At 40.8% G+C, this 13,136-nt stretch overlaps 1 protein-coding gene across 2 annotated transcripts in view; it reads right to left on the reverse strand.

Moving 5' to 3' along the window:
- UBAC2 (UBA domain containing 2) overlaps positions 1 to 13,136 on the reverse strand; it is a 194,220-nt gene that overhangs the window by 32,883 nt on the left and 148,201 nt on the right. For both annotated transcript variants that reach the window (XM_090022971.1, XM_090022961.1), the window contains exon 7: positions 12,432 to 12,677. In XM_090022971.1, the coding sequence (XP_089879097.1) occupies positions 12,432 to 12,677 (246 nt within the window). The remainder of the gene's footprint in view (positions 1 to 12,431; positions 12,678 to 13,136) is intronic.

The raw sequence follows: 13,136 nt of genomic DNA on the forward strand, positions 1-13,136 counted from the left end.
CCAGCAGAAGGTTCACAATCACAGCCGGAAAAGAGTAACTGAAACACAAACACACAGACTCTATGTCACCTGGGACCTTGGCAGGTAGCCAGAAATGACTGGCACTGAGCAATATAGTAGCTAGGTTCTTAGTAAAGAAACAAGTGACTCAGGGCAGGGTGTGAGAACTGCAGTATGACAAGTTTTCAACTGACAGCTGTAGTGGGAAATACTACTCATGATTTAATACAAGGTGTGGGTGAATTTGCAGCAGTACATGCAAATATCCAAAGAAGACTAGAACCCTAACCAACAAAAGAAGCACAAGCTTTGCACACTTAAGTTCATCACCAAAAAAACAGTTCTACAGATACAGGCACATGTATCTCTAATTTCTCTAACTTCTATTGAGTCGGGACCTGTAAAGTTTGCTGGGGTAACTGCTAGCTGTTGGAGCCCAGGCCACCCAAGTGGTCTTGAATACAGTGCTACCTCACTGCTAACTTCCCAAACATAGACTCAACTATCATTCTGCAGTTGCTTAAAGTACAGTTAAAAGTGTGCCCCAAAGTTATAACAGTACAGTTTATAAGTTATGATAGAGTTGGCAAGGCAGCGTCCCCTGTGCAGGTAAGCATGATATCTTATTGGCAATGTCATTTTGGGAAAATAAGGCCAGACCTGGCCAAGAAGTAAATCCCTGATCATCTCAAAAACCTTTGCCAAGGCCACCAATCCCTTCAATTAGTAGAATCCATTGAAATTAAATATACTCACTGGCTCTGTGAGGGCAGATTATGAGCATGTATGCTATTGATGTTCCCACCACAGTGTAAAGAACACATTCTCTGAAATCCAGTTCTAATTTCAAGTATGTCCTTGAAGTGGACAACACAAGATGAAATTCCTCACTATGGTATTACAAATCTCCACGACAATAACCCCCACAGATGCCTTTTCAACACCAAACTAGTTAGTCACAGACCTACAGCAATCCAAGGTTGTGAGCTTCCAGACTGTTACGGCCATCTACTCTGAAGCATTATAGGCTCTTTCTTCACAGTTCACCTCTGCTGAAGAGCCAGGACTAGCTGCTTGTATAGGTTCATGAAGATTTGCTTCTTTATGCAGAAATTGTGGAGCCAAACTAATCTTCCCATGTCAGCAAGAGTGCTATCCCATTAGTTCCCGCTAGTTCTCCTGAATCTGAACTACCAATGAATGGCATCAAGTTGGTTAAGCTGGCAACATGTGCCCCCACTTCTACTCTCACCATATCCCATAGGGGGCATGGGTTGGATGTGTTTCAGGACCCTTGGTATTATGACCCTTTGCTTTGGCTTCTGGATTTCTGGTATTGTTGACACTTATCTCCTGACCCTTGACTCCTCCCATGCTTGGGTTGTATCCGTGACAATATGCCTCAATTTCTGGTCCCCATTCTACTGACCTAAGACATTTGGGCTGTGCCAAGGAAAAGTTCCCATAACTGATCCATGGCAACCGTACTCCAAATCTCAAAATAAGTAATCATTGCTTAGAACTGCAAGGAGTTGAAATCCTGACTGTCCAACTCAGTGGAATCACAATTACTTTAGCCTATAGAATAATTTAACATAAGTTTCACTTTTATAGATACATCAGGGATTATTCAGAATAAACCACAGGTGATCATTGGTGAAGCAGTAGAAGCTGGCTCAGATGCCTACCGACTAAGTTTGATTCTTGACTTCCAGTTACCTAAATCATTCAACAGTGGCCACTGGAAATGAGGATATAACCCAAACCTTATATTCATCAGCAACACTACCACTGGGCTAAGTAATAAAATGGTATTAGACCCCATCCCACACTCCCATCGTTGATAAATTGGCATTCAGATCAAAGCCGCAGTAACACCTAAACAGTGCCATGTCACTGACGTTTCAACCTTAAAAAGGCAAACTGGAAAGGTTTTTCAGAATACCTTGATGCCACAGTCAAAACCATCAAAGCATTGTCTGAGCACTATGACCAATTCATAAAAGCTGTACAGAAACTTGCAAGGAAGAACCTTGGGGGCTGCTGCAAGATTTACATCCCAGGTCTCATTCCACAAACCACAAGCTTATATGAAGACTACAGGTGACCTTTTTCTGCAAACACAATCACTATAGGACAGGAGCTCATGTTAGCCATCACAGAAGAACATAGGAAATCTTGACAGACTCTGAGTCAACTGATATGATGCATATTAGTAAGACGTCATGGACATGTAAACTAAGCAATGACCCATGAAAGGCTGATCATATCATAATGTCATCACTAACTAAATTGCTCACTGGATGCTTCTCAATGGAAAAAACCTCAAAACCAGTAACAAACAAACAAACAGAAAAACAACCTCAGACTGGAAAAGTACAAGCATCCCAAAGACTGGGGTTTTACAAGCCCCTTCTCAATGACGGAGCTGAATGCTGGTATTAATACACTGGAAGCAGCCAGCCTTGACAACATACCAAACAAATGAAGCAATTTGGACCCTAGACTTAAGAGTGCCTATAAAACTCATGCACAGCCAGTCAAAAACATCTGAAGATATGGCAACATGCTCAGGTAGTGACACTTCTAAAGCCAAGGAAAGAGGACTGAAGCTCTTTGAGTCAGATGGATATCTCTCTGCTGTGCTACATGTACAAATTGTAAAAATGACTGACACTGAACTGGCCTGTCCCAGATGTGCATAAACACCTAATCCTTGAATGGGGCAGCTTTTGCTCTGGAAAATCCACAATGAGCCAGCTGTTCACCCTAACTCAACATATTGAGGATGGTTTTGAAAGTGGCCAAATCACTGAAGCTGTGTTTGTCAACCTAAGAGCCGCTTATGCTACAGCTAACCACAACCACGACTCCTCCACAAGACCCCAGAAATGACAAAAATCACCTTACATAGCTGACACGAGCCCTGCTAGAAAACAGACATTTTTCTGTGAAACTAGATGGCAAGCAAAGGAGATGGAGGCAACAGATTAATGGTCTCGTCCATGGAAGTGCATTTACCCTGCCATTATAAGTTATATAAGTATTTGCAGCTATATGAATGACCAACCATCAATTTGGAAACAAAACATTTAATCTATGCAGATAACCTGTACATAACAGCTCAAAACACTGACTTTGACCAAGTCAAAAAATCCCTAAGAGGCACTAATTGGCCCAACCTTGTACTATACTGAAAACCAATTATGTGCCAATCCAGAGAAAACACAAGTATGTGCCTTCTATCTGAAAAACCATGAGACTAACTACTAGCTTAACATTACATAGTTTGGGACCCCACCATCCCACTGTCCCAAACCAGTCTACCTCAGAGTCACCTTCTATCGAACCCTCATGAAGACAAAAGCAAAGGTGAGCACTTGTAACACCGTTCTATAAGCTCACCAACTCAAAACGGGGAAGTAGCCCCTCAGCTTCTCTGTTCAGTATGCATGCCCTGTATAGCAAAGATCCACATATGCTAAGCACCTTGACCCCATTCTGAATGATAGCTGCCAATGCATCACAGGATGTCTGAAGCCTACCAGCTTAAACAGTATGTACCTGCTGGCTGGCATCACTCTGCCTGACATCAGAAGAGCAGTGGCCAGCAGGACAGAATGATTCGGACAAACTGAACAAGCAAGACACCCACTGTACAACCATTCCGTAGCACACAAATATATGAAGTCACTTAAGAGCTTCCTCACCAGCATCCAACATTTTGATACCAGACCCAGAGAGAAATGACCACAGATGTGGAACAAGAGGCTAACTACCTAACAGTGAAAAATTGGACATTCCAGCAGCCAAGCCCTTACCAGTAGGGGCTGACAAACCATGGCAAAGGTGGCAATGTCTCAACCACCTACATAATGGAGTCAAACATTCCAAGGAACTACTGAAAAAGTGGGACTATATCACTGGTTCAGCCATCTGCGAGTGCAGCACAGAGTCTCAGACTATGCAACACTTGCTGTAATGCCCATTGCTCGAAGGCACACGTACGATGAAAGATCTTGCAAAGTACAATAAATAAGCACAAGCATGTGTAACAAAACGGTCAAATGTGATGCAGACAGACACACAAAAGGAAGAAGACTGCAAGGAGTATTTCTGGATGACTAACACACATGCCTTTCTGACCATGGGGCTGTACAAGTAGCATGCAGTCAGCTTCCTAGAAGGATGTCATTGTGTGAAATGCAAAGGAGACATGGGATGCATGCAGTGATAAGGCTTGTGTTTCAGTATAAATGGTGCAAATATATTATGTACATTTCAATGGATGAAGTATTTGCAACAGGACTTATAAAGTAGGTGCAGATGCAACTCTGAGTGTAAGTTATGCTAAATCATCAGCTCAAGTGTGAGCCTTTCCTGCAGTTGTAATGCTTAATGCTCGAGATTTTGCACCAAATTGACAACTGTAGGTTGCATGCCTTCAATGAAAGGGGAAAGTAACATTTCAATTAATTCTTCAAAACATTTCCCTTTCCTGTCAGCACCACTACAGTTTTGCCTGGATTCAAATGTGTCAACTGTTCTTCATCCAAGAATTTATTTCTGATATCTTAGCAATGGTAGTGGTAGATACAGTTAAAAGTCACTGGTAGGCTGATGGTAGCTGAATCCATGGCATCTCACCGTCTCTCCCAGTGGTCTTGTGCAGATATTGAAGAGATATGCTTTTGAATCCCTTGCAGGACCCTCCAGGTAAGATTCTTTCGAGAGAAGGAGCTGATGTTCATCACTACCCTCTGAATTTTGCTGGAGAAGAATGATTCAGAATTTATCTTGGGCTGAGCCATTTACTCTTGCTATGCCATAAAGGTAAATATGGCAGCTGTATTTTGGGGTTTCACAATAGCAAATGCTGCAGAGGTCCTTGCCTGGGTCCTGGGACATAAAAATCTTTTAATGACACTTTAAGAACTGTCTTGGCATTGTCTAGTAATCTGAATACCGACTGTAAAACATTCAGGATTTTGGCTAATGTCATGTTGTTGTAAGTTGGTGGTTGGTAGCTTGTTTCCATTCTCTTGTAAATGAAACTTGTTCTTTCAACAAAAGTTAGCAGAGGTCAAGAAGAAATGAGAAATCCAGGTTCTAAAATAATCATTATGATCTGAAGAAAATACAATTCTTGTAACACTACAAAGAAATTGGAAAGACATTAAATGTGTACGATGATTGCCTTGAGCATACATAGAACCTGTAAATGATGCAGCAAAAGACCGTATTAGATTTGCAGCTCAGGAATAAATTTTCCTTTCAAGCCACAAACAGTAGCAAGCTTTGTTATCTTATAGTTAGTGCTCTTTTTTTAATATCACAGAGCCAATATATGATCTTACGTGATTGGCAGTCTCTGCTCAAGAGAGAGATATGAGTAGAATGACAAGGGCGTTTTAGATTGGAACTGTGATGCCCTGTCAGAACTGCCTACAGAAACTTTCATGAAGCTTGTGTACATGGCGTTTTTAGCTTCTAAATATTGGTATATCAAATTCTGACATTTTTCAGAAAAGTAACAAAATATGTAAGTAGGAGCAAATGGAAAAATACAGATAATGTCAACACTGTGCACAAAAACATATTAATCATCAGTGTGCCATATGCAAGAAGCAAGGGTTTTTTGGGAAATATCTTTTATGGCATCTATTTGTAAATGAGGAAGAAATGCTAAACAAGCTTTTGGGCAATGTTTTCAAGCTGCAGGCCAGAACAATCCAGCTCTGGACTGATGCAGGTGGGCTTTGGTGGTGCATCAGCAGTTGGGGGCGGGGGGAAGGAAGCAGGAGGTGGGGCTTTCCCTGTGTCTCCCCCAAAGCCACACAGGTGGGAGCTGCCCAACACTGCTGCTGCTTCTCCCAGCCCCTGCCTGCAGTGCAAGCAGTAGCAGCTTCTAGGTCTCTGGTCCCAGCACAGCAATTTCCAGCTAAGAGCTGCATTTGCACTGCCCTCCCAGCCTGTGGCTGTGCAGGTCATTTCCAATGGCTACACAGACCTTATCTTGCCAACCCCTGGCATAAAGCATCACTTGCTGCTTTGCACATTTCTGTATTATCATGTCTACAAAAACATTCCAATGCTAATCTCATTGAGTAATCTCAAGCCTCAATTGGAGGGTACCTGATAAGACTGACAAGGGTTAAAGTTTCAGGTAGGCAAGTGGAAATGCTGCAGAACAATGACAATGGTGAACTTCCATTAAGTGCCACTGGTAATAAAAGCAAATATCACAAAATGACAAGCAAGAACAAAATTGGTGTTATTTTCTTTTTCTGAGAATATGATAGGGAAAAAGAGGAAAGATGAGTCATGAACAACTCAAGAAAAGTCATCAGAGAGGCAGGTGAACTCTCAAGAACTGATATATACACACCTAGTTAGTCTGCTGTAAGCTAAGAACCAGAAAAGACATTATATTTCAGGACCAGAACAGACTCAAATGGAAAAGCCAAATCACTAATAGGGACAATCAAGGGTCAGGGTGACAAATCGGGAGACCTTGGAGACAACTTCCTGGAGTGGAGTGTGGAAAGAGGATGACAAAAGCAGCAACTGATCGTTGTCCAGACAAAGTTAATCATTTCAGTAGATGTACTGAAATTTGAGAAAGAAAAGCCATACCTAGAAGCCACGCAACTCACAGACTGTCCAAAAGAGAGATCACACCAAGAAAACAAGAAACAGATTAAGTTTGAATTGAAAAAATGTGCCAGCAGCATGTTTATCAGGTGGTTGGAAATAGATTCCTTATATCTGAATCCTAAAGGGCATATATTTTAAACTGTTAATGTTATGAGAGTAACAGAGAAGATACAAATGATTTTAAAAGGGTTTGCATTAATTGCAATTTGCATAGCTTCAGTCATAAGGATATAATATGGGAGGATGGATATGGGTATAACACCTGTTATTTACTAATTGAGAATACTTTTACACAAATTCATGAGCAGGAGTATGTGGAACAACTCCTGCTGTAAACATTTAAACTTGAAACCCAATGTCTACAAATGCCGAAGGAAAGAATAATCGAAGATATGGTAGCGAACAGAAAATGGGAAACATACAATGTGGTTTGATTCAAGGAAGATTCTGTGTCAGTCAAATTTAATACAATAAAGTGGCAGTCTACTTGGATAAGGGCAATGCAATGGACTTAATTTATTAAGTTTTGAACAAAGCTTTTAAGATTGTGCCTCATGGGAAATTGCTGTCCAGTCTGACTTCTGCCTATTTGAATAAACAGGTGAAAAATGCCTCCTAGCTAATCTAATGTTTTCACATTTTGATTAAAATGATGACTGTTAGAATCAAGCACATAACAGGCCAGGCATGCCAATCTCAGTGGTATACCCACAACTTTTATATTTAGCAGCCTTGGAGTAGTAAAGGTCTTTATAGAAAGAAAGTGGTATTAGAAGAGAAAAAAAATCATATGGGAAAATGCTGTCCATTAGTGAGATATAACAGGGTAGAATTGTGAAGGAGAAAATGAGGAAGTTTAAAAATAAGCAAAGCAAGTGCACCTGGAAGAATGTGGCAAGGGCATGAGACACATGTATGATGCCTGAAGTGGGCATAAGGGAAGCCAGAATGTGGACAAGATATTTGCTTCTGTGGGGCTTAAGTCTGCTTTCAGAAATTATGCAGAGAATAAAACACCAATACTTCATAATATCCTCATGGTGCTGGGAAGGAAAGAAAGCAAACGCATTTTTCATGCATTACATAATTTCACCAATGGCTGGTATTACCAAGGGACAAAAACACAAACAGAAGTTGCTGCACTGTACTCACAGAGGAAATAAGTGCCTAGCAATCAGCACAGATATTAAATACTGTATCCATAGTAACTAGAAACCAAGACAAAACTAATCATCATCTAATCACCCCACAGTATCCAAGAGAAATAACAACACAAGAGAAAAACCCATTTCAAACGACCAAAGTATGAACCAAGCCTTCATTATTCAGATAGAATCAATCACTGTTTATCTAATAATTCAAAAGTATTACTTTGTAACCCCACTGATGATTTGAGCTCAAATCCTACTATGGATCCAGTTTACTGCTCCAAATATGTAAGTCCCCACCAATGTAAAGCCTCTTCTAGTAATTTCATTTCACCCCATGGTAATCTGATTTGAGGCCTGACAAGCTAGAGAAAGGCAAGGGAAATGGATGTTTTCATGGAATGACTGGCCAGTGAAAATAATTGTTTCTATGGAAAAATGCTACAAGAAAATCCTGCTTTGGGAAACATGATCAAAGAAGCCACTGAAGAGTACAGGAAAATAGTATAAAGATTTAAGAAAATCCTTTCCTTTCCAGTACATTGGCATAATACAAGTATTTTGCCAGACTTTTTTCCAATCCCTTCTGCTATGATGTTCTCCCTTTATAGTTCCTCCAGTCTAGTTTCCAATGTTTTGGTCTCTCTTTTCTCTTATATTTTTCTTCAGACTATTTAATTGTGGCCTTCAAGTGATTATTCCTTAGTCTTTATTCTCACTTTATTACCCTGTTTGCTATATTTGCTGTGGTAAATTTTCTCTTTGCCTTTAGGTTATTATCATTTGAGATATGTCATACTGAAAGAAAAAAGACTTGAAAGTTGAGTTCCCTCTTAAATCTTCTCCTTGAAGCTCTTTTCCCATCTAATTTGCAGTCATCTTGTGTTGGCTGTCTCCGAACTTGTCAGGTTCCTAATCTTATGAATTGCTTATAGAGACACTGAAGGGTAGCTCTGCTAGGAAAGTGACTATCAAAATTGGTGACTGCTTAATGGCTAAATCATAGAGCTGCCTGCTCAGATGGTAAAAGGAATACAGGGTGCATAAGAAAACTTCCTTAATCTTATTACATTGGTTCATTTTCCCTCTATTTCATGCACTCGGAAAGAAGCAGAAAACACAGAATGCTGTGCACCCACCTCTAACAGTTGGGTAGGCAGGATCAGGAAGAAAATAAATTATTTACGCCATCTCTCTAGCATATTTGTTAGGACAGTCAGGCTGGCACATGGAATGTCTATGGTGCAATAGGCACAGACCTCTTCAAAATTTACTTTCTTTTCTGAAGTTTTTGTAGATTAATTCCATTACCTTCTTTTCACTCCCTTGCTATGCATTCATAAGTCAGTAATAAGCAGGCATCCAGGTTTTCTGTTTGCCACAGAACAACATGGATTTTCTGCTTCAAGGAGAAAAACATGGGAAACTATGCATTTCCTCTTGCAGGCTGGCAGAGTTCCAGCTTAAAAGCACTGCTTGGGCCTAGGACACAGCAGGACACAGGGGGTGCCACATGCATAAGCCCACATGGCAGCCAGGCAGTGCAGTAGAGAGCAACTCCTGCAGTTCCCTCCAGGTAAGTCTATGGGCGGGGGGGAGCAAACACAGACGGGGGAGGGCACAGGCAATGTGGCGGGGGACACAGGTGATGCAGCAGGGAAGTGGGGAGGGCACAGGCCATGCATGTAGAGTGGGGGTGGGGATCACATGTCCCCCCCGAGATTTCTGCACCCCTATAGTGGGGTGCTGGGCTGAATCCTGGCCAGACCAGCTCTGATCAGGAGCCACCTCCAGAGCCCAGGGGGCAGGACCTCACATGGGAGGGAGCACAGCACTGGCATAGCTGCCAAGGCACCCCCTACCCACCCTGCAGCAGCGGGGGGTACATCTCTGTGCTGCCACCACACCTTACCTTAGCAGCCATGGAAGCATGGTCCTCCCATGCCAGGTCCTGCCCACTGGGTTGCAGAGGTGGCTCTTGCTTGGAGCTGGTCCAGCCCAGTTGCAGCCCCACACCCTGTTATGGGTACAGAAATTGGGGAGGGGCACATGGTCCTCGATGTGTTGCCTGTGCCCACCCCCTCCTTCCCCACACACCCACCCCCTTCTTCACAGATTGGGGTTCTATGGCCAGGGATGGGGGGGGGGGCAGCAGGTTGGGAATGAGGGAGCACTAGCAGGGCTGTGGGTTAGGAGTGAGGAGCAGTGGCAATGCCAGGGGCTGTAGATCATGGAGGAGGGGCACTGATAGGGTCAGGGGACTGTGGCTTGGGAATGAGGGGCAATGGCATGGGTAGGGGCAGGGCACCAGCATATATGGGCTGCTAAGTGCCACAATGCAGGGGGGGAGGTGGGGAGACAGCTGCAGATGGAGCCATGTCCTGGTGAGCAAAGGAGATAGGGGCAGCTCTGATTTTCCATGATTAAAAAAACACCAAAATCAAAAGCCAAAATATAGTGGTATTTAGAATTTATGTTTATTATAATGATCGAGCACTGGTAGGCTTCCAAGTGCATTAAAATTGTAAGTATATCAATAAAACATTGTGTTCAACTGATACCTATAAATATAGTGACATTTCACGTTAACCGTGGAAAAAAGCGGATTTTGAAATCAGAGAATGTTGGGTTTTATAAGAGAAGATGGGACTTTTAAACAGAGAAAACCAGGATCCCTGGTAATAAGGCAGCGAGTGCAGTCTTTTGCATACTGGTTTATGTTTCACCTGTATTGTGAGGTGTTAAGCTCAATGCCTTAATGCCTTCAATTAAATAAAGTGCTCCAGTAACATGGTAATGTGAGTAGTACTGGAGCTTGATACTAGTAACGTAGGGCTCTTTTATTATTTTAAACCTTTTCAGAATCTATTTTTGGCATGCACTGAATTATACAATGCTATAAATAGCTACAATACTATTTATCTAATCATTCAAAAAGTATTACTTTGTAACACTGCTGATGATTTGAACTCAAATCCTACTGTGGACTCAGTTTACTGCTCCAAATACATAAGTCCCCACCAAAGTAAAACCTGTTCTAGTAATTTGATTTTACCTTATGGTAATCTAATTTGATCAATGCATTCAATCTGATGTAATCCATACATCCTTTGATTACAGAAAATTGTTCTTAGGAAGAGGATACTCAGGGAAGATAAAAAATAAAAACATCAGTTTTTATCTGAGAGAAGAGGGGAAAGTTAACCTTTTTTTCTCCTATTATTTTGAAATTTTTAAAGCATTCTGGAGTATTTAGGTCTTTTATTCTTCCTTCACAAGCCTAGCTGCCCACAGCAGTTTGCAGCCTAACAGCCACTTCCAATTCAACAGCTATATTTGGGGTACTTAAGTTTCCAGTTTAGTTTTTACAACAGAAGTAGGTTACAATGACTGGTAGAAAAGCAGAGAGAAGGCACATTTTCACTCCCGAAGCTGCACAATGATGAACTATTTAATAATTTTTACGGGAAGCAAATTAAAGGTGAACAGGACTTTGTTGTCATAAAGATAATACCAGTAGGGTCCACTGGTATATACTTAAATTGCAAGACCACACAGAAGCTTGTGCTGTCATATCTTCACTTTAAAGTTCCGCATTGCCATTTTTCAGTGCAGGGACGCTGATACACGTGACCCTGGAGTCTGTAGGAGCACAGCGATTATCACACTCCAGCAGACATGATTAATTAAATCTGCTCTGACACACTGCAATTACAGTGTGTTGGAGCTGCCTCCCTGCACGTGTATAGGAGCCCCTAGACATAATTCACAAGATAAACCTTGAGATCTGGAATAAGAATCCATAGTATCAAAAACATTCTGGTGTATTGTGGTCTTTCTGAGTTCTTTGCTATAGAAGAATTGTTCTATTATTTTTCTTCAGTCAAAAAAGGAGTGAAAGCTAAGAGCTCGCATTTTTCAACAGATGCCTTGAGCCTACAAAGGCTGAGAACCACTGATCTACAGTTTAAAAAACAAACAAATAGAGATCACTTCATTTATTTTACTGTCTTACAATGCCAAGTATGCTCACACCTGCACCTGTCCATTCCATCACAACAGAAAAATAAAAGAGGCTCTAGTGGTCTAATCAAAAGGAAAATCAAATATACAAAAATGAAAAGCAGTAACAAAAAAGCATTGTGGTTGGCCTCTATATGTAAGAAAGAGAAAGAAAGGTTTTTGCACTTTTATAAGGAAACCTCTGTTAAAAAAAAAAGAGGGAAAAATGCCTACTAGACATTAGGACATCCCAAATTTAAAATTAAGCTGAGTTAAACTGTGGTTCTATCACTGATCCTGCACCTTGGTAAATCATTTAACTTCTCAGCCTTGGTCTGATGGTAGTAAAAAAAAATAAAACACCTCCTCACCTCATCTACTTACAGGTGGTTTAGTTCATATCTTGTAAAATGTTTTAAACATAAAAAGCCTGATGTCCATGATCACTACTGTTAAAGCAGTCTATGAGAATGTAATCATATAATTCCAACAGAGAAACACTAAATACCTGCAATAACTATACTTTATTTAATACACGGGGACAAGAAATTATGATTAAGCAATAAAGGCATAATAGCCATTACTCAATAGTTATACTCCTTATGACAGATCATTTATCTATACCTGCTGTTGTCTTTGCCGCCTCATCTGTGCAAACTGAGACAGCATTATCTGACGATCCAGTAATTCCATTGTCTGCTGTCTCTGGATGTCTACTGTTGCTCCCATTCCTACTCGAATCTCACTGGATGGTTCCGCAGTTGAGAAAATTGGTTCAAGAGTCCAAGAAAATACCTTTGCTACCCAACTGGGTATACAAATTACTCGATGAACTTTTAACACACTACTGTTGTAGCAGATCCCAGAAATCTGAAAAAAAGTATTAAGAGGGAAATAAAAACAAAACATTTTTAACTGGCTATCAAATAGAAGTTACTCCCTCATTTCTTAACACAAACTTCCTTTGGCATATACAACCAGAGTCTTTGGGAGAGAATCAAGGAAACAGCAAGGGATTTCTTTGACAGCTATGATTTTTAAAAGTATTTCAGTTACATTATTTGTAGTTTAGATACATTTCTAGTTTCTTTGCTTCGGAGTCAAATCAAATATCATTAAACAGAGTGACTTAACTATAGGCAAAATCTGAATGAATGAAAAATAAAACCCTCTATTTCTGGTGAAACAAATAGTTTTTCATTCCACAAGCAATTAGCCATAAGAATGCCGTGAGAAAAAAGCACAAGTAAAGAGAAAACTGTAAATATGACAATAGCAGTGTTCATGTAAAAGAAATAAAACACCACCACTAAAGAAAAAGAACCACTC

This window comes from Crocodylus siamensis, chromosome 1 (genome assembly GCF_052110815.1).
Source record: "Crocodylus siamensis isolate JL-2025a chromosome 1, ASM5211081v1, whole genome shotgun sequence".
Lineage (NCBI taxonomy): Eukaryota > Metazoa > Chordata > Crocodylia > Crocodylidae > Crocodylus > Crocodylus siamensis.